This window comes from Lissotriton helveticus, chromosome 1_1 (genome assembly GCF_964261635.1).
Source record: "Lissotriton helveticus chromosome 1_1, aLisHel1.1, whole genome shotgun sequence".
NCBI classification, from domain to species: Eukaryota; Metazoa; Chordata; class Amphibia; order Caudata; family Salamandridae; genus Lissotriton; species Lissotriton helveticus.
Genome location: NC_136057.1, coordinates 1,452,659,475 through 1,452,681,558, shown reverse-complemented (window position 1 = coordinate 1,452,681,558; position 22,084 = coordinate 1,452,659,475). Strand labels below are relative to the sequence as shown.

The window sequence follows — 22,084 nt, the reverse complement described above, 5'->3', positions numbered from 1 at the left end:
TAAGGGTAGTCCCGGTAAGTATATTACCAAGTGACGAGATCCCTATGGAATCCCAGCCACCAAACCCCTGCAGGGAAGCCAGTGCAGGGAGCTGCCCGTTGTTCCACAGCGGAGTTTCGGCCGTCAGCCGTCCCCACCAGCCCATTCGACGCAGTGCCTGCCTCCATATCAGGAAGACCACTTGAGTCGCATGCGGCAGCGACTTCCGCCGCCTGGCCGAATACAAGAGGGTATGGAGCGTGGCACCTCCCATCAGAAAATGTTCTAGGGCATACGCCGGATCATCACGGCCACCGTACCACCACTCATTTAAGACCAGCAAATGAGAGGCTTGATAGTAGGACAATATGTCTGACGTCGCGAGACCTCCACAGTATGTGGACAAAAAGCAGGTCCGCAGTGCCACCCTAGAAGCACCCCCAGCCCATAGAAACCGGCCCAATAAGGAGTTTACACGCCGGAACCACTGCGGGTCCACTCTGTACGGATGGTTTTGTAGCTGGTATAGCAGTCTAGGGAGGGCCACCATCTTAAAAATAGCAGATCTGCCATAGATATTCAGAGGCATGCGCGACCACGTTTTGATGTCGGATTGAACCCTGTCCCACACCGGTTGTATATTACGCTCCCACGCAATATCAGCAGACTCCGACAGGGTAAAGAAGGACTTTTGGCCTTAAAGAAATTGTTTTATCGATTCCGAACAGGAGACGTCGAAATCACATCCGAACCCAATGGCGGAAAAAAACTATCTGGGGATGGAGTCGATGCCCATGCGCACTGTAGTCCAGGGGAGGAGCCACCTATCTCGTGATACTTCGAAGACTCTTCCAGGACAACAATGTGCAATCATCCGGACCCAACACTAGGCGGCGATCTATGCAATAGATATGAATTTAGCAGCCCACATGCCTCGAACTCTGCAGCTCATATGCCTCGAACAAATGTTTTTGGTATCAAAAAGCTGTCATTGTGATAGCAGCCCTTTACATCCAAGAGAACTACTTTGTGTGTGGACATGCATGCTCTTTGTGGAAGGGTAGAATGCAATCACTCACAATGAAATTAGCTGATGGTTGAAGCGGGCTTACCCACTGCCCCATGCTATTTGCTGTAGAGGGTGTATGAAAAATGTGAATAACACAATAAGAGACCAATGGACAGAGAGGGCTGGCTGGAAGCCTTTATCACTATATTAAACATTTACAATTTGTAAAATAAAATATCTTGACCAAAGCCAGACCTACAACGGGCAGAAACCATCATTTTTATACATTTAGTCCATAAGCTTGTTTTAAAAAACATCTCGCTGGGAAAAAACACTGAAAATGATTTATGAACGTGAATGTATTAAAGTAAGTACTGTCTACTCACTGGGACAACAGCTGCATTCTCAAGTGTCCCCGGGTGGGAAAAAAACAGAAAGCAGGAACTGCATCTAATCTCCTGGCTTGAAGCACCACACAAACAAAAACAAAATTAGATCAGAAAAGCGGGATAGAAGGAGGCCAAGGTCAGAACGGAGGCTTCAGACTCAGGATGTCATGAGCTTTATTGCTTGAAGTCCAATCCAACTTCCAAAGGCAGAACATGAAATGACAGTACAAAATACACAAACCTTCAGTTTATTTACATCAAGATTTAACACACGAAACCTTGCGTGACGCCAGGGGCTCTGCTTCTTGCACAAAGTTCACTTTCCTCCTAAAACTGAGGATACCCGGCTTTTGTGTTCTATTATCTGTTGCTAATAATTTTCTCTGGAGTCGGAAGCACCTCCCCACCCACTTCATCGAAACAGAACAGGAGAAAGGCAAACTGACTCTCCTTAACTCAGGTATGGTGAATCAGTGAGCTTGGAGTAAGGAATCTGTGAGAGAGGCTGGTATTCACACTGTGTACATGATTGGATGAAGTTGTGCTGGAATGAGAGGCTTAGAAGCAGGGAGACTGCCTCTAGCCCGGTCCGCACACGGGTGAAAAGGAGTATGCATAGTCTTCCTTCAGCCCTGTTTGTTTGTGGCTGAGAAACAGAGAAGTAGGGCTGCTTACACCCGAGAACTCATGGTGCATGTTCTGCCCGCACACCTGAAGGAACAAGAGAGAAGGCCTGTGACGGGGGTTGCCTTCAGGCCTGTAGATCTGTGAATGAAAGTCTGCTTTTAGTCTGGTTTGTAAATGGATGCAAGAGGAGGAGCAGGTTCTTCCTTCAGCCCTCTTGTATGTGGGCGAGGCTGACACAGCCACAGCCCAGGGTGAGGCTGAGCAGTAAGATCTGCCTTCAGCCCCCTCTGCACATGGGTGAGAAGGTGAGGACCAGGGTCTGCTTTCGGCCCTGATGGTAAGTGGGTTCAAGAGTGAGTAGATGTGTTTGCCTTTAGTGGTCTGTGTGTGGGTGAAAGGCTGCGGAGGAGGGAATGCCTTCAGTGCAGGGTGAGCGCGGATGACCGTGCCAATATTGCAGTTCGTCTTCGCCAACTGTATATAGTCGACAGGAGCAGGGCCTGCTGCCGCCGCTCACTCTGCCTGTGGGTGAAGGACTGAGTCGCACGGTCTACCTTCACCCATGTCTGTCTGTGAGTGCCTGAGGAAGCAGGTTCTGCCTCCTCCCTCGCTGTATGCACACGAGGGAGTGAGGGGCACAGCGTGTCCTCAGCTATTTTGTCACTTGGGCAAAGCAGAGGGGACCAGGCCTTAGCCGTCAATGCACCAATAAGGTGGCAAGGAGCAGGCCCTCCTTTACTGCTGGTTATACATGGACAGGCACCTGGGCAAAATCTGCCCTCATCATGTTTTATCCGCCTGCGTGGACCATGAGCTGACTGTCCACATCCCTGACTGTATGTGGATGAGGAAGCACAGTGCAGTGTACTCTGTTAGTGACTTTAGAGTAGTCTACATTCAGCACTATCTGTATGTGGATAAGGGGCCAGGGAGGACTAGGGTTAGCCATCACATTTGTATTTTGGTGAAGAGTGACGTGCATAGTCCGATTTCAGCTACTTATATGTAAGTAGGGCCAGGGTTCCCCCTACCTCCCCGTCTGTGTGCTGGTAAAGGAACCAAAAGCTGGATTGACCTTTAACCAGGCCTGTATATGGGTGAGGGGGCACGAGCTGAAGCAGCCTTCTGAATGTGCGTGAGGAGGTGGCTCTGTTTCCAGCTCCATCTGCTCAACAGCCAGTGGACAAGAGCAGTGGCTGCCTTTAGCCCAGTATGCAGGCAGGTAACAAAGCGAGAGACCGACTCAGCTGACCTTTCTGTATGTGCGAAGTGGAGTGACGTGGAGGGTCTGCTGCTACCTCTAGCTGCACATGGGTGAGTGTGTAAGGAGCTGGCTCTCGCCACATATCTGTTACAGATAAGGAAACAGGAAGCGGAGTCTGCCACTAGTCTTGCACGCGCACCAAGCAGGAAGAGATGAGCAGGAACTCCGGTTAGCGTTTGCGTGACATGTGAATGCGTGAAAGAGAGGAAGTGAGGGGCAAGTCTGCCATCAGTCCTCTACACAGAGGTTTAACTCGGGGCTGAGGAGCGGGGGCTCAGTCAGCATTGTTTGCATGTGAGCTGGCAAACAAAATCTGTCTTTGGCCTCGTCTGTTTCTGGATGTAGGTGTTGGAGCGATATCTACCACCCGTCCCATCTGAATGTGGACAAAAATACAAGGAGCAACCAGAATATGCTCCAAACCCACTGACAACTCCGTAGTGCTTCAGAATCCCTTCCTGTTGTCCTTCAGGGACGGCACTCTGTTGTTGCAGGTCACTTTGCGGTAAGACGATGAGATGAAGCGGTCCCCTCTCCTACCCAAGCCTGCTGTTCCTCGCCCCCAATGATGGCGTTGAGACTATCTGAGAGTCCTTTCCATTCGGATGCAGCCCCTCCCTGAGATGCCAGTCCTGTACAGGAAGAGCAGCCGCGTCATCTCAGGCAAAAATGGTCTCCTCTCTGCGCTTCTTGGTGAGGATAGTGCCCGGCTTGTGCTGGGCTTCTGGGTGATTGGCAAGCTCCGGAGGGCATGAGGACACCGGGCTCTCCAGGATGGCCTGCTTCAGATCATAGAACACCGTCGCGTCCTCTTTGGTGAGGAAAGTGAGGGCCACACCGCTCTTGCCAGCTCTGCCAGTACGGCCAATACGATGAATATAGTCTGTGGAATAGAAAAGCAAGAATAATGTTAAAGTAAAAGCAGTCTGGGGGAAATCACTTTTAACAAAGCCCTCTTGCGAGTCTGTACCTCTCACACATGCACTGTCAGGGACTCCCCACTCACAGGCTTTCATTTAAAGATTACAAGTGAAACGAGGGAAACACAAACTTTCCAACAGGGTCATCTGCCACATAGTGTTGAGGAAGGGAGTTCACCAATGTGCACCTCGACTCCCATATGCTCCCCCAAAATGGGAGCCACAAGAGATTCAAGCCCATGCCTGTCCCACATCGTACTAGTACCACCCGCCCCTCTACGACACATGAAAAAGATGTAGCCTACATCAAGACCTTCTAAGAAGCCATACTTCACATCTGCAACTCCATCAGAAGTTTCACCACAAACCAACCCGCACCTCTGCCCTCAAGAACACTGCAAACCCACCCTGCAGCTCTCCTGTCACTACTGCAGAATACTGATCCTGTACACTCAAGAGCCGAAGCCTGCCCGTTGCAACATTGTAAGTACATTCTAGAGTCACAAACTTGCAAGGCTGATCCCTCAAAACAGTATAAATCATTTTAATTTTGGAGCCCGTCAAGCTCTTGAGAGGAATCCTCAGTATCTTTAACCAATTTCACACAGCCCTAGTCTTCATCCATACTGCTATTGCCACTTTCTAAGTTTACCTTTTTTTGGGATAGCCATTCACCAAGACTGAATGTCACCTTCTCATACGTAAAAGAAGGGTGCCTCGCCTGTGGCTATGCAAGAACTGGGAACTGAAGAGTCCCTACTGCATAGGGTAATCTATTTTCCAGTAGCATGGGTTCTTAGAGATTGATAGGCGAAACACGATCCAGTAGCTTTAGTAGTACCAATCCACTGAGGGTTAGATTATATGGCTGATAAAAGCCCAGAGGATGGATGCATTTGAGGACAAGCAGAACAGCTATGGACCAATATATAGAGAGAGACACAAAAACCATGTGTGTGATGCTTCTTTGCACATACCCTTGAAAATAAGGGCCAGGGGAAAGAGTGTACTCTGGAGTCAAAGAGTGTACTCCAGAGTGAATTAAAATAACAGCAGCAATAGGCCTTAAAAAAAAAGCTAAACATGCCTTTCAGAAAATTGAAGGCTCTTCTGTCCTATCTAGATTCTTCTTTCCACCAACAAACCCCAATCACCACAAGGCAAAACCAAGTACTGCCATATAAAAACTGATAATACCTCTCAGTAAAGGGAATAAAGAAAATTACTAAACTAGGAATCTCCAACTTGCAGCCTAGGAAAATATAGAGAGAAGTGAAAAGTGTAAAGGACTTCCAAAAACAGACAAGCAGCTCCGGGCAAGCTCCTTAGAAATTAATCAAAGGAACTCAAATACTTTAGCCCATAAAAGAATCTCACAAGTGCCTCAGAAACCACGCTTAACAGCATTATTTTAAGAGTGTGCAAAACTGTCTGGAGCTTACAGCGAAGCCAAGTTCCTGCAATCACACAAGGATAACTTGATAAATAATTTAAAAAACATGAGTCAAACCAGCTTTGGCAAACAGACAGAAAGGTGCGCTGTAAACAACATTTCAAACAAAAAAATCAGTGTTAACTACACAAATATGTTAAATCATTTCAGCATCAAGGCAAAGTGCAATATCAACAAAGAAAATAGTAAACAGAGTATCCTCAAGAACGAAACCATTACTTTAATTCCACACTAATTCTGTTTGGGTTCTAGATTAGTGTGCTACCCGCCGAAAGTGCTTTGACACCTCATCAGGGGTAGCAAGCCCTATATAAATGCAAACCCTTCTCTCTTCTATCCCTCCACTCACTATCCTTTTTCAATCCAAATAACAAAATCACACGTCCACTGCTCACATTAATTTATTATCTCCCTAAACCAATTCACCACTAATCCTTTTTGGGTTCCGGAGTAGCATGCTACTGGCCGAAAAAGCACTTCACTGCCTTGTCAGTGGTAGTAAGCGCTATATAAATGCAATAACAATTACCTGCAACAAAGGGTTTGCAGCCCATAGTGCTGTAGTTCGAATGCTGTGCACTCTCCTGCCATCTAGTGTTGGGCTTGGATGTTGCAGGTTTTTCCCCCCAAAGATGAAGTTTCAGTTTCAAAGTAACTAGTGATCTCTCCCCTGAAACCCACAATGCACCAGGACAGACTCCACCTTAGATTGAGTTTTCACCCAAAAGTTAGGTGTATATGTGTGTCGCGAAGAGGTATGAAGACCGTGTAGTGCCAAAAGTTAAGAAAGAATTAGAAATCCACATGTAACAAACCTTTATCACATCCGAGGAGGTGGTTAGGGAGCATGCAACTCTGGCGCACTACTAAATGCAAGCATATTACTTCCAGGTAAGTAATGTTTTCCATTTGCAGCATGTCCTCCTGTGGAACACGTGGTGTGCAGAGACTCAAGAGCAGAACCCCCCCTCCCTCCCCTTAATGCAGTAACTTGCGAGGTGGGGCAGGAGACGTGTGGAATAAAGTTTTAAATAACATTTGGATTTTTGTGCCTCGTGTCTGGTTTGGAAGTCCACAGAGTAATGCAATGTGAATAGAGAAGACCATGTCGCAGCTTTACATATACTACTAGGGGAATGATACCCAAAGAAAGTCACTGTGGAACTTCTCTTCTTCAACAAAAAGGCTTGAAGTTCACAAACTCTTAAAAGTGAGGTAATATTGACACAGAAAGTACACTGTCACGATCAAGGGAACATGAACGGAGTGACTCAGGTGGAGGATCCATAAGTATAAGGCAGGAATACTGGAGGGATTACTCTTTTAAAGCCCTCCTTGAATTCCTTACAACAGGGATTTTGAAAATGAATTGATGCCGTCTGTTCTGGAGAAGTGCAGCTACAGTGGCCAAGTGACCTACTATATAGGAATAGACAGGCCCCATTTTCAGTGGTGTAGGAGGTAACCCTACTTTGTAATGAAACCTCTATTGGTAGGCTGTTAGGATCTTTACACAGTGTTGAACAAATTGCTTCCATTTTGCAGCACAGTAGGTCATTGTGGTTGGTCTTCTAGCTTCCTTTAGTATTTCCCTACATTCTACAGGGAGGTGTACTTTAAGACCTCAGGTGCCAAATCGCTAGATTGATCGTCCGGAGGTTGGGGTGAGGCAAAACTGGCCTTGATGTAGTGACAAAAGGCTTGGCTGCCGTAGTAGCATTTCATACAGGGGGTAAATGAATCAGCATATCTAGGAGAAACAGGCACCAGGGTTGTATAGTCCACGCTGGTATGATGAGAAACGGTCATAACTCCTTGCCTGTTTCTTGATTGAGGGTGACTCCAAGGAAAGCTAGAGTGCGTTGAGGACAGTAGTGAGCCTTTTTTACATTGATGGTAAAGCTTAACTGATAATAAAAGTAGAATGGTATTTTGGGGGTGGGCAGGGCACTTCACTGAACCGGTCCCCTTCACTGGCGAGGCCAAATATAGAAAGATATGAATGCTGTGGAAAAGTAAATTTTGCCATGTTCTGTGTCCCTACGCCTCATCCATCATATGTTATGTGTGCATGACCAATATGCATATGTTATTCCCCATGTCCGATTAATGACGCAATTACAGTTGTGTCCACCTCTAGTACGTCAGTTTCCAGTCCTCGTGAATACTACGAATATCAGGCCTATGTAACGTTACGTTGCCACGTTTTCCAGTGTGCACGTTATTTCATTGTAAAGTCCCCGTTTCCAGGCCTCAACAGGGCCCGGACACTAGATTCAGCTCCTGTCTCCAGAAAGTCTCGCTGAGGAGCGATACAGCCCCCACCTGTATCCTCGACCCTTCACTTACTTCCTGCCTCGCAGTGCCCGGTGCAGCTTGGCTCTGCCTCTGAGTCTGCCAAAAGTATGTTATAGTTCCAGCTATCAGTTCAGTCCTCCTTCTCTGCATTCCTAAGCTACTGAACTGCATCAATAGTTTCCGTCATTGTCTAGCCTTCTCGTCTCCATGTTAGAGAAATACTGTATTTAATGGTCATTTAATATTCTTCATCACGTACTACATGTAGAATAATGCATGGTCCAGTCTTAGAATCAAGTTAGCTTTTCCCCTCATGACTTCTAGTTTATATCAACATGTTCCCTAAACATCAGATACCAGATAGGGTTTAGGTACATGTCGCTCCGACCCTCCAGACTTTAGTCTCTGCTCCTAGCACAGAGTTCATAGCCCCCAGCTTCTCCTAGTGATACGTCATTGCCAGTTTGCGCGCACCACCAGGTTAGAGGTCCCGGCTCCTTAGGTAGCCCCCTCCTATGTTTCCGCCCATTCATGACATATTCTGTTACGTTTGCATCACATGTCTATGTATACGCCCAGTTACACCAACTTTTACTGTTATCTTTCGCGACTGCTACGCGTCACGCCTTCTGCTCCACCCACTGCTACGCCTACTGCAATGTAATGCTATGTGTTTGCGCTATGTATATAAGTTCATGTATTGTTATTAAAAGTTAGCGCGCTCATCCCAGACCCAGCCCCGGCAGCTGCCGGGCCCTGTCATCCTATTCCTATGCAGGTTGTCCTGATCCTGTCCTTATGCTGTAATAAACCTGCGAAAACTCCTACTACCTCGAATCTTGACTCTTATTTATTGAGCTATCTGTTATGATTTATGCCTAGTCAAAAATAGGGTATTATTTATTTATTTACCACATAATGGCGCCCGAATAGGGACTTGCCCTTTCCCCATGCGTCGGTGAAGCCACGCCGACCCCCTGACCCTCTGCAGTCGTGACGGAACCATACCGTGCACTGGCAGATATTTCTGCTTCAAGTATCCCTCAGGCCCACGGAGGAGACGGAGGAGGCGGTCCAGCATCCAAACGAGACGGTGGAGGAACGCGGCGAGTCCCGACCAGAGCCCAAGCCGAGAGTCCAAGGTCCGAGGTATCCGGAGGCCCACCCGTAACTGAAGTCCGAAGTTCATAGTTCGTCGTCGTAGAAGTCCAGTCCAGTCCGAGGCCTTCCGTTCCGTGCTGCCCGGTGAGTACCATTGCTGGGGTAGTATCTAGACAGGACCAATCTAAATTGACTCCTGGTCCGTGGGTTGGTGGTACCCAGACTCGCAAACGAAGTGTTCACCTAGGTGGATACGGGTCTTGATGCGTCCCTTTCATGGGACCGGTATGTTCCGTACTGTTACAGCAGTGCATCCAGAAATTCTAGTCTGTTCCGTTCTCGAGAAAATTCTTGTATTTCTGTTCTCAGTATTCCAGGTAATATTCTGTTCGAACTGTTATTTATAATGTTCTTCATGTATTTTAATGTTGTGGTATGAGTGTGACGTGATTTCGTGTTTTCATTGTATATTGTATTGTGTCCAGATTACAGTTCAGTCATGCCTATATTTTCCAAGTTACGTCAGTTAAAAACTAGAAGGGGTTTATTAGAAGAAGCAGTTCCTGTTCCGCCTAGGGACAGTCCAGGTTATTTTATGTATCAGAAACATGGCATAAGCGCCATATTATATCTAGATTTATGGGTAGAGTATACCAAACAGTTAGAAGAAAAGTATAGATGGCCCGTATCGGGTACATGGGATGCCGAATGTATCATGCGAGTAGAAGAAGCATTATGGAAAAAGAAAGCCAGACAGTCACAGAAAGATGCCATCGAGTTATGGCGTAAAGAAGCGCATAAAAGAACGGAAAAGGAAGTCAGAAAGTCAGAGTTAAGTAGAGAATCCCAAGAACGAGCCCAAGAAAGAGAATTAATCGAGATAGGTGAACAAGTCAAAGCCGAACAGTTAGACAGACAGAGGCATGCCCTCATTAAGGGTATGTATCCTCTCCTTGCCGAGGGCTTGCCAAAAGCGACCCCAGAGGCATCCAGTAATTTCCCGCCACCATTAGTTCCGACCAAGCTACGTCACAAACAGACCGCAGCTGATATTTTTATTTCGTCCTATTTGGACGACACAGTCCCAGAATATGCAAATCCTGTTCGCGCTCCGCCAGTCCCTGTAAATCAGGCACTTCCCGCTTCTCCAGACACCGGAGTACCTGTTACGGTACCCCCGGTCCAGCCCGTCATACAAGTCCAGCCTGCATTTCCATTTCCCACTCTGCCAGGACGAAGAGCCTCAGTAGACGACTCTAGTTTAGGGGCCGCAGGAGGAGGTCCTCCTCAAACCCCGCCGCCACACAAGCGTTTAACGTTAGCCGAATTACATGCACAAGCGTCACAGCGTACGCCTAGGTATCAGTCTGTTGCAGAAATAAGAAAATCCCTTGCCGAATGTTGCTATGATCCAGTCCCAGGCGAGGATAATATGGTTTTATATTCATTCCGCGTAAGAAAGGTGGCCGAGTATCTAGTCACCTTACCGAATATGAAAGAAGATCTAGACAGAATATATCGTTTCATCCGTACAGGGGATGATCCAGAAAGTATTAGTGAGGCCATGTCTCAAAGGAAAGCCGAGATCCAGCTCATGATATTAAAGTTCCTGATCAATTGTCTAATAAGAGAACAAGATTACCCGTCTAAAGATTCCGCCGAAATGAGAATCCTGACAAGGTGGAGTGATAATATAGCCGAGGGTAAGCACAAGACCGTCGGTGCTATGGAGAGTATGTACAAGAAAATCCGTAAAGAGATAATAAAGATACACGAACAACGTAAAGCAGCACAAGTAAGCGAGAAAGAAAGTATCTCTGATCCTGAAGAGGAAGACGAGAATCCCGCCAGAATAGCGTATGTAGGAAAATCTAGATTTCCAGATCGCCATTTACGCCTAGAACACAAGTCTATTTTTCATCATTCAGCACCAGAACAAGGTTCTCTAGAACAAGCTACCGATCACATTCTGAAATCACGAATCGATTATAGTGAATTAAGTACCATGCATGAACAAGAACTAGCCCGATCAGCAGTCCGATGGATTACTGATTCTACCACTTTCCCAGACGAAATAGTGGCACAAATGTTTCTGAAACTGCCCCCAGCCGAGCAGCGACTGGTGGGAATGTATATGATTCAGCACCTCATTACTCTGTATGAGGGTCAACACTCTGATCCAGGTCCGTTACATGATGTCCTGAACGAGTTACTCCAGTACAGATGGAAAGGTCTAGGTACCGATTTAATTAGTGTCATTCTAGAACAACGCCACAAATATAGAACGTTCTTGAACCCGCATTTTGTTCATGTCTCACCCCCAGAAAGTAAATCATTCTATATAGACCGACAGAATCCGTTACGAGAAGTCCACCCAGTCCAAGGGGCGGGTGGCGAAATGCAACGAGTGTTTGTATACACTCCAATAACAAAGATGGAACTTCTTGAAATGAAGAAATTAATTCCCTGTCATGACAAAGATCCAGCGGGGTTCCATAGAGAATTAAAAGACATGCTCCGTATGGGAGAATATACTTACCCAGATGTCAATAAAATGTTAAAGGTCCTGCTACCCGCAGGGGTGTATGAAAAGCTAAAGGAAAAAGAATGGGAGGTGGGAGAGAAAAAGATCGATTGGACAGCTCTAGAAGCTGAAGACAAGGCACGAGTACCAGGTACCGGTCTTGGAGATAAATGTAAAGAATTACCAGAATTATTGATTCAAGTTTTACCCAGATTATTGACAACGAGAAAAGAAGACTGGGATGCAATCTCAGCCTGTAAACAGAAACAAGACGAAGATATTAGTGATTTTTATTCTAGATTTGAAAAATGTTTCAGTATCAACAGTGGTCTCAAGACAAGTAGTGAGTCATACCCTCATCTTTTCGTTACTAAACTAGTCGAGAATTCAAGCCCACAAATTAAAAATTGAGTCTTGAAAGTCGAAAGCACCTGGCAAGCAAATACTCCGTCCCAGATGCTCCAGATGCTTCAGTATCACCAGAATAGAATTAGGGAAGAGCAAGAACACGAGAGAAAACGTATGAAAGACACGAAAATGAAAGTGCTAGTTGCACAATCTGTTCCTCAAGACAGTCAGAAGAGGGGTCCGAATCAAGCCAGTCATCCTGCAGCTCCCGTTAAAGGGAACTGCAATTATTGTAAACAGCCAGGTCATTTTATAAACGAGTGTGCAGTTCTGAAACACAACATAGCTACTGGTAAGACTAAAGAAAGACCACGTCCGCCGAGACAAGAACAAGTTTCACAGACTCCTCAGTCACAGAATGCACAACAGACAGTTACAGTACCGCAGCCTATTGCTGCAACACAGCACGTTACATCGCAGATGTACCAGTATGCACAGTCTGAGTATCCAGAGTATCAGCCATATTCATGAAACAGCCTAGAGAGGGAGGTAGGCTTGCCTCTCATCGAGATACCTGTAGATCAAGAAGGTCCCTATGTTCACAGTCAAGTATTAGGGAAAGACAGAAAGTTTTTGATCGATACAGGGGCAAGTAGGACCACAATTAGTCATGCCGAAGTTCCAGGGGCTCCGCTCTCAGGCTCAAGAAATGTTTCCCTTGGATTTTCAGGAAAACCCATCGTTAATGAGATCTCAAAGCCAGTTACTCTAGAAGTAGGTCCATTGTCCCGCACTACTGACCTGTTACTTACTAAGTCATGTCCAGAAAATCTATTAGGCATTAAGACACTGAAAGAGTTAGGTGCAGTTATTTGCTGTTCCCCAGAGGGAATACGTCTGTTCCTACGTGACTTTAAGGGTCACTATGTATTACGAGATTTTGATTCCAGACTGTCTAATGTTCCACAACATTTATGGGCGCAAGGTCCAACTGATGTAGGTTACATGCAAATCACACCCTATCGTGTGACTCTCAAGCCAGGTGTAGTGTTACCACGAATCAGACAGTACAGATTGCCCCCTGAGGCTGTAGCAGCCTTATCCAAAATTATTGACGAGCTCATCGCTCAAGGAGTAGTTGTAGAAACTGACTCCAATGTATGTAATTCTCCGATCATTCCAGTCATGAAACGTACTGATCCAAATGCACCCCCAGTATATCGATTAGTGATTGATTTACGAGAGCTTAATAAATGTATTATTCCGCAGTACCCAGTTGTCCCAGACATCTCTTCCCTATTGACAGCCATTGATTCCGAAGCCACGTTCTTCACTGTCATAGACCTCAAGAATGCATTTTTTAGTGTTCCTATTCATCCAGACAGCCAGTTTCTTTTCGGATTCTGTGTAAATGGAAGGAGCTATATGTTCACACGCGCTCCTCAAGGTTTCACAGAAAGTCCTAGTATTTACAGTCAGGCACTTAAGAGACAACTAGACAACATTCACATGCCAACGGACACTGCCCTGCTCCAGTATGTCGATGATCTACTGATCACAGCCCGTTCTGAACGTGCTTGCGAGCGAGCATCACTTACAGTCTTGTATTTTCTAGCCGAGATGGGGCACAAGGTGTCCCCTTCGAAGCTTCAATTCTGTGTCCAGCAAGTGGTATACTTAGGACACTTGCTGTCCAAGAGGGGTAGGCAGTTGACACCCGACCGTATCCAGTTAATAGCGAGTCTTCCCCAGCCCAGAACCCAGAAGGAGGTACGTGCCTTTATCGGCCTTACTTCTTATTGTAGACAATGGATTCCCCAGTATGCATTTCTAGCCAAGCCACTGATACAGTTAACGACACAGGAGGCAGCCGTATCGACTGTTCTCCCTTGGACATCTGAACACACACTTAGTTTCAACGAGTTAAAGAAAGCTTTATGCCAAGCTCCAGTTCTAGCTACACCGAACTACAGTAAGCCTTTTACACTTTTCGTTACTGAACGTGAAGGTACAGCATTATCTGTTCTTACACAAGATCAAGCAGGACAATACAAGCCCTGTGCTTATTTTTCGAGCACATTAGATCCAGTCGCCCAGGCGTTGCCTGTGTGCCTCAAGTCAGTTGCAGCCACAGCACTAGCTATCAGACAAAGTGATTCCATAGTTTTAGGACATTCCCTGACAGTACAAGTTCCACATTCCGTGGAAGTTCTTTTAAACCGAACACAAACTCAGCACTTGACAATTGCACGTTTAACAGGTTATGAATTGACACTGTTCCAGCCACACATAGAAATTAGACGCTGCAACGTCCTGAATCCTGCTACACTGTTACCATCAGTCAGTTTGAACCCTGACCCACATGACTGTGTGGAAGTAGTTAACATTACGACAAAGCCAAGACAAGACCTGACAGACATTCCGTTACCAGATCCTGACCTGACACTTTATGTGGATGGTTCATGTATGAGAACTAGTACAGGAGAACTAGTCGCCGCGTATGCAGTGACTACTGACACCGAAGTTATTGAAACACACCGTATTGATACCCTGTCCGCTCAAGCAGCAGAGCTAGTTGCTCTGACACAAGCCTGCATACACGCCAAGAACCTGAAAGTTAATGTTTACACAGATTCACGCTACGCATTCGGAGTTGTACACGACTTCGGAGTGCTCTGGCAGGAGAGAGGTTTCATGACTTCTCATGGAACCAAGATTCAGCATGGTCTCCTTATTCAAGCTCTGTTAGATGCCATACATTTACCGACATCCATTGCTATCATGAAATGCAAAGCCCATACGAAAGTTACTGACATTATTTCCCAAGGTAACGATCTAGCAGATCGCACAGCCAAGCTTACAGTACAGACTCTAGACATTCCAGTTAATCAGACACATACTCCAGATCCGACTACATGCATGACAGTTAAGGACCCTACTCAAGATGTCATAGATATCCAGTTACATGCTACTCCCGAGGAAATCAAGAAATGGTCCGAACAAGGAGGGGTCCAGACAGATCAAGGATGGTTAACGAAGGGTAGAGCCACATGGTTTCTCCCCGACTCTATGGTTCAAGTCATTATCAATACCGCACATAGTCCAGCACATTTAGGAGAAAAAGCTATGTTAGACAGTATCCAGAACATTTGGTTCAACAAGCATTTACGAGCTGCAGCCAAGCAGAAAGTCCGTACCTGTATGATATGTTGTCAGTTTAATCCAGGTAAAAGTGTCCCGGTGGAACAAGGTGGTTTCCAGCCCCCTGACCACCCTTTTGAGGTCCTCCAGATGGATTATATTCAAATGGAGCGATGTCGAGGTTTCAAGTATGTTCTTGTAGTTGTATGCGCTTTGTCCAGATGGACAGAAGCATATCCAGTCCCAGATTACACAGCCGCGACCACTGCCAAGCAGTTGGTTCGTGAATTTTTCCCTAGGTATGGACTCCCTAGAGTCGTATATTCTGATAACGGTCAGCCATTCTCCTCAGAGTTAATGAAGCATGTTTCCCTGTTGTTAGGGTACCAGTGGAGGTTCCATTGTGTACGCCATCCTGAAGCAGCCGGTCTAGTCGAGAGACATAATCAGACCCTGAAAATCCGTATTGCAAAAGTTTGTAAAGAAAAAGGTGTGGACTGGCTAGTAGCTCTGCCAGTTGCTTTATTTTATATGCGCATGGTCGCACATTCCAGATCAGGTCTGTCCCCGTATGAGGTCGTATTCGGCCGCCCCCCTAACATGTGGGGTACTCCTAGACCCCGAAGTATTACCGATGTTTCATGTAATATGTTGACAGATTACCTAGCTTCCTTGATGTCTGCCCTCAACTCATGTCGTTCACAGGTTGCTGCCGCCTTTCCAGACAACACCGAGGTGGCACCGCATGAAATCGTTCCAGGTTCCCTTGTGATGGTCCGAAATTTTGACAGATCAAGTCCGCTGGAACCTCGTTGGAAGGAGCCACGTCAGGTCCTCTTGACCACCCGTACTGCCGTCAAGCTGGAAGGCAGGAAGGGGTGGGTCCACCTTTCTCATGTAAAACTTTTCAATGGATTGAAACCCGTTTCTAAAAACATTTCCAAGGAGTCCCAGGATTTTAAAGACTGCCAAGACATTGTTTTAAAGGACTGTCCCGCAAAAGACATTGTTACAACCCCTTCCCTGTTAGAGAAAACTCCGCAACAGGAGTATAAGCAAAAACTACGGTCTAGTAAAATAAGTCAGTCAGTTTGATTGTATAAGTCCTCCCCTAGGTGAAACGGTTAGACTGTTTCTGACATGTATAAAATAGACCCCCATAGTGAGAGAGTCAGTCAAAGTTCAATCAGATGTATCGTTTTTCTAAGTTTCATATTATTCATCAGCCTAATGATTTCCTGCACCAGTTATGCATTTTTCCTGTATTTTCCAGTTCTTCATGTAAATAAGTCTGCTAATGCTACAATAGAGCACACGTTTAGTGATCTGCCTCCTCACGAATATTCATACCGCCTCGCTATGCGTAACAACACATTTATCCGTATGTTACATTATTCACACCAGACCAGCAATGCCACTAATTGTTGGGTGTGTGGTCGACTCCCCCCTTTCCAGACCCCGAAGGGAGTTCTGCCACTCTTTCCTTATCCATTCTCACATAATGGTTCGTGTGGAGCATGGTCCACGTTAACGTCATCCTCAACAGATATGTCTTTTCTTAACAGTACATGTTTTCCAGACAAGCAAGGTCTCCCCCACAGAACAGGTTTAGATCTAGAAAATGAAGTGTATAATTTAGGTAATTATTCGTCGAATTTCATGGTCCTGAATGTTCAGTCTGATACTACTCCAGACTCACCTGCTATTTCAGTACTACCAGTCAAAGGCGAATTATGTGTCCGTAGTTATGGTTCTGTACACGTAGGACATAGTGAATGTACTACTGTTATCAAGTATAGTGACAGTGGGAAATCTATTTTTAAAGCCTCACGTCATTCTTATTTTGTTTGTGGTCAAACTGCATATGTTCGTCTGCCCCTCGATTGGGAGGGAACCTGTTATATTGCCTTCCTACTGCCACCTGTTTTTCTAGCCCCACCTGACTACCATAGGAATTCCTTCCTAGTACATACTAGACACAAGAGAAATCTCCCGATTGTCGATTATACTGAAACCGCCGCAGAACAATTTATTGATATTGATAAAGGTGTGTTCCCTTATTTAGGTACAGTTGTAAATAGTAAGCTAATCCGTAGGTTAACAAGAACCCTTGAAGCTGTAGTAGATGAGACTGCCTCCGCTCTAGGTAACTTAACTGAAGAGCAATCCTTTATGAGAATTGTCGTTTTACAGAATCGTCTCGTTCTTGACGTCATACTGGCCGATAGGGGCGGGGCCTGTAGACTCATCGGATCTAGTTGTTGCGTTTTCATTCCAAATAACGCGCCGTCTGTTTATTCAGCTATAACCAGACTCCATAAAATTGCCCATCTGTTACATCAAGATCCAGGCACCTGGACATGGTCCGGTTGGTTCTGGAATATAATTTCCGCATGGGGATGGAAAGTCCTGTCCTTTCTAAGTATAGCAGTAGCGATCATATTTAGCTGCTGCCTCTGTATACAATGTGGCCCTGCGATTTGCAGCATGTGTGCTACCTCTTGTATTCCTAGTCCTAAGCCCCGTTCTAAGTCCCGTTCCAAGATAATTCGAGACGAGCAAATGGTACTGTATGAAATGATAGACGGTATCATGAATATTGATGTTTCCTGATGGAAACGTAGTGACAAGGAGGGAATGTGGAAAAGTAAATTTTGCCATGTTCTGTGTCCCTACGCCTCATCCATCATATGTTATGTGTGCATGACCAATATGCATATGTTATTCCCCATGTCCGATTAATGACGCAATTACAGTTGTGTCCACCTCTAGTACGTCAGTTTCCAGTCCTCGTGAATACTACGAATATCAGGCCTATGTAACGTTACGTTGCCACGTTTTCCAGTGGGCACGTTATTTCATTGTAAAGTCCCCGTTTCCAGGCCTCAACAGGGCCCGGACACTAGATTCAGCTCCTGTCTCCAGAAAGTCTCGCTGAGGAGCGATACAGCCCCCACCTGTATCCTCGACCCTTCACTTACTTCCTGCCTCGCAGTGCCCGGTGCAGCTTGGCTCTGCCTCTGAGTCTGCCAAAAGTATGTTATAGTTCCAGCTATCAGTTCAGTCCTCCTTCTCTGCATTCCTAAGCTACTGAACTGCATCAATAGTTTCCGTCATTGTCTAGCCTTCTCGTCTCCATGTTAGAGGAATACTGTATTTAATGGTCATTTAATATTCTTCATCACGTACTACATGTAGAATAATGCATGGTCCAGTCTTAGAATCAAGTTAGCTTTTCCCCCTCATGACTTCTAGTTTATATCAACATGTTCCCTAAACATCAGATACCAGATAGGGTTTAGGTACATGTCGCTCCGACCCTCCAGACTTTAGTCTCTGCTCCTAGCACAGAGTTCATAGCCCCCAGCTTCTCCTAGTGATACGTCATTGCCAGTTTGCGCGCACCACCAGGTTAGAGGTCCCGGCTCCTTAGGTAGCCCCCTCCTATGTTTCCGCCCATTCATGACATATTCTGTTACGTTTGCATCACATGTCTATGTATACGCCCAGTTACACCAACTTTTACTGTTATCTTTCGCGACTGCTACGCGTCACGCCTTCTGCTCCACCCACTGCTACGCCTACTGCAATGTAATGCTATGTGTTTGCGCTATGTATATAAGTTCATGTATTGTTATTAAAAGTTAGCGCGCTCATCCCAGACCCAGCCCCGGCAGCTGCCGGGCCCTGTCATCCTATTCCTATGCAGGTTGTCCTGATCCTGTCCTTATGCTGTAATAAACCTGCGAAAACTCCTACTACCTCGAATCTTGACTCTTATTTATTGAGCTATCTGTTATGATTTATGCCTAGTCAAAAATAGGGTATTATTTATTTATTTACCACAATGCGACTGGGCCAAAAGTGAGATGCCGCTACTGCTAGGCATTTGGAGAACACTCTTTGGGTTGCCATCATGCCCAAAGGGACATTGAAATACAAGATACTTGTAATGATCTTTCTGTTGAACTGCAGATTCCTTTCCTTGTAAATATTCCCCAGGCGTTAGACTGAATCCGAAATATTTAAAGCAGTACTCCAGTGCACCCGTAGGTGGAGTCGTGTGGCTCTGCACGGATGTTAGTCCGCTCCAGAAGTACCGAGCGGAGACACACATAAGCAACGCCACCTACTGCCGTGCAGGAGTGCAGCTTTACAGTTTCCAGATCCAGTCTGACGTCTGGTTAAAACTCACAAGATGAGGAATCTGTGGTTAGAAGTATCCATCAGAACTGATAATTAACAGACCAAAAACAAGTGATTCTGGAGGAGAGACAGCTAGATGGGAACATGGAAGAAGGCGTCTTTGGGATCGAGGCTTGCCATATGATCTTGCATAGAGCTGGGGACAGTGTTCTGTTATTCTTATGAATTAGGAAGTACCAAGAGCAGGCAGCTTGCGATATTCATTGCTGGTGCTGGAGTGAAATCTTTAAATGGTTATCCAATTCTATTCAGTAACCAGGGGGTGATAGAGAGCAGTCACTGGCCTGAAGTTATATGCTCCCTTTCATGAAGGTTTAACTTTGCTTTCCCCTGAGAGATGTGTGGTGGGGAGAAGGATTTGTGCGCAGCTGTTCGTTGGCGGGGATGCCTCTACCATGGGCAACTCTGCGCTTTGCTAGGTCGTTGCCTCGGAAGCCACCCTTCCTGTTTTGCCTTTGTTCCCTTGCTGTTGAAATGACCGATGCTTATGGTATTATCTAGGCATGGTGGATGGTGATTGTGCAGCTGCTTGAATTTGGGCTTTACGAACCTCTGCCCGTTGTTGATATTGCAGGTCATCCACAGCCTTGAGGGCATTCATATCTTTTTTTTAAATTTCCTCCAACATTTCATCCACTTGTGGACCAAATATAAATGTCCAGAGAATGGGAGGCAAGATGTTGTTAGACTTCTGGTTTTAAGCCTGAGAGAAGGAGCAAAGTATGGCGTCTTAACAAGATGCCTGTATTGATCTGGTGTGAAGCGGTATCTGCTGTTTCAAGGGCACAGTGAACGCAGGCATTGCAGATTACTTTCTCTACTCTTTCAAACCACTTTGCACTCTCCTTGTATGGCTGCATGCGTGTTTTAAAAGTTTTTTAATCTACCTGCAGAGATAATGGACATACTGTGGTAGCTGCTCCAAATGAAATGTGTAGGAGAGTAGGGTCTGCAATCCTATGATCACCCAGATTTTTGCTTTTTGCTTCACTGGTTTACGACTTTCCTGGCTGTGGGCCTGCTAATCCGACCCACAGCCTAGCTGTTCTCTCTACTCCAAATTGTACCCAGGTACTGAATTGGCACTGGGCCCTCTCTAAGTCCCTGTACCCAGGTCTGAGGTGCAATCAGAAGTCTCCCAGGGGCTGCAGCATGTATTATGCCACCCCTGGGCTGACTAACTAAACAGACACAACTGGCTGCTTGACAGCTGGGTCAAAGTGGTGTACTCACCCTTTGCTTTAGATATAGTATCCCTATATCTAACCCTAAAATGGACACATATATTCCTATCAGTCACTCCTATGGCAGGCCTTAACAATCCTGAAGGCAGATTGCTTGGAATAATGTGAAATGGTGCTCTGGCATGAGCTGAGCCCGTTTGCAGCTTGCGGAACCAAGTCCTAATAGCTGATCCATGATAACGCTATACCATATACTCTTAAGTGCATTATGTACCTCGCGGTCAAATGCTAACTTTGGTATAACATTATCAAAACATGTCGAGTAAGGTGTCATACGAATTGGAATACTAACCCCTCGGCAATTCTGGCGACGGGGTTAGCATTCCACCCTTCTAGAGGGACACGACATGTTGGTAACCTGTAACCCCGGTTAACGTCAGACATAGCCTCAGCTCCACAAGATGGATGCTGCCACCGAGACACAAGTCTGCCCTCCTGCTGCTGGGAGTCCTCCCAGCGCAGGAGGCAAGGACAAAGGGTTTCCTGCCAGGGGCGGTGCCAGCACCGTCCCAGACAGGATTTTGTGTATTCTAGGTAGGCAGGGCTTCAGAGGAAGGTGACTGCCAGTGGCACCCCGGTCCTCACTGTGCATATGCCGGCTAGAACCAGTTCCAGGGGCACACCAGCCCCTGAGCTGGGGAAAGCCCGGCAAGGGAGAGGGGTGTAACCACCCCCCTTCCTAGTCCCACCCATAGGGCAGGACTTAGTCGCGTGCCAGCCCCCTTTTGCAGGATAAAGGTAGGAGCAGGGCCCCTTCCAAATTAGATCAATCTTTGAATCCTGAACCGACTTTCTACGAGAGGAACTCAAGACTCTTCCTAAGATTTCTCCCTTGTGACTAAGGAGTAGTCACCCTGCAGCAGCAGGCACCAACCAAGCATCGCGGTCTGCTTTAAGTCTCTCCTCCGGATCAAGACTGCCCAGCACGACGAGAACCGGCTTCCCTGGCACCTCTGACCTCAACCTGCATCATCAGCCCAGCTGTGATCCGTGGGTGTGACGAGACCTCGAGGGACCGGCCATCTTTAAAGACTGCACGACGCTTGTCCAGCACGACCACCGAGTGACCCTCGACTGAGTGCTTTGGGGTAAGAGAAGCCCCGACCCTGAGCGGCTCCAGCACCGAAGTTCAGCCCCCCTGCATCCACGAGATCTGCGTGGGGCCCTTCTGCTCTTTGCTGCTCACCGCGTTGTCCCGGTCACTTGCCGTTGGCTAGTGGCCCTCTGACGACGAACTTCGACGACTAACACCGCTGGTCTGGTTGCTCCAGACTGGCCCTTGCTCCCCTCCAGCAGAGGAGCACCCTGGACCCTCCTGGTCCACTCCAGACGCCATTTTAAGTCCACCGCGTGGGCTTGCATTTGCCAAGACTTGTTGCCCCAATCCTGGGTCCAGCGACGTCGACAGCAGACACCTTCGTGGGACAGCTCGCACCTCAATCCTGGTCGCCGACAACGCCTCCTGGTCCGAGAGACTGCAGAGCCCAGCAGCGCCCACTCACCTGGTCGAGGTGACTTCGTCCGGTGCCATCCTGGTGCCCACCTAAATCACTGGCTAGTGATTCAGAACTTGGTCCCCTC

At 46.6% G+C, this 22,084-nt stretch overlaps 1 protein-coding gene across 2 annotated transcripts in view; it reads right to left on the bottom strand.

Annotated features, from left to right (window-relative positions):
* Positions 1 to 1,534: 1,534 nt before the first annotated feature.
* DDX23 (DEAD-box helicase 23) overlaps positions 1,535 to 22,084 on the bottom strand; it is a 269,078-nt gene continuing 248,528 nt past the window's right edge. For both annotated transcript variants that reach the window (XM_078685884.1, XM_078685889.1), the window contains exon 17: positions 1,535 to 4,151. In XM_078685884.1, coding sequence (XP_078542010.1) covers positions 3,928 to 4,151 — 224 coding nt within the window. In that variant the 3' untranslated portion in view covers positions 1,535 to 3,927. The remainder of the gene's footprint in view (positions 4,152 to 22,084) is intronic.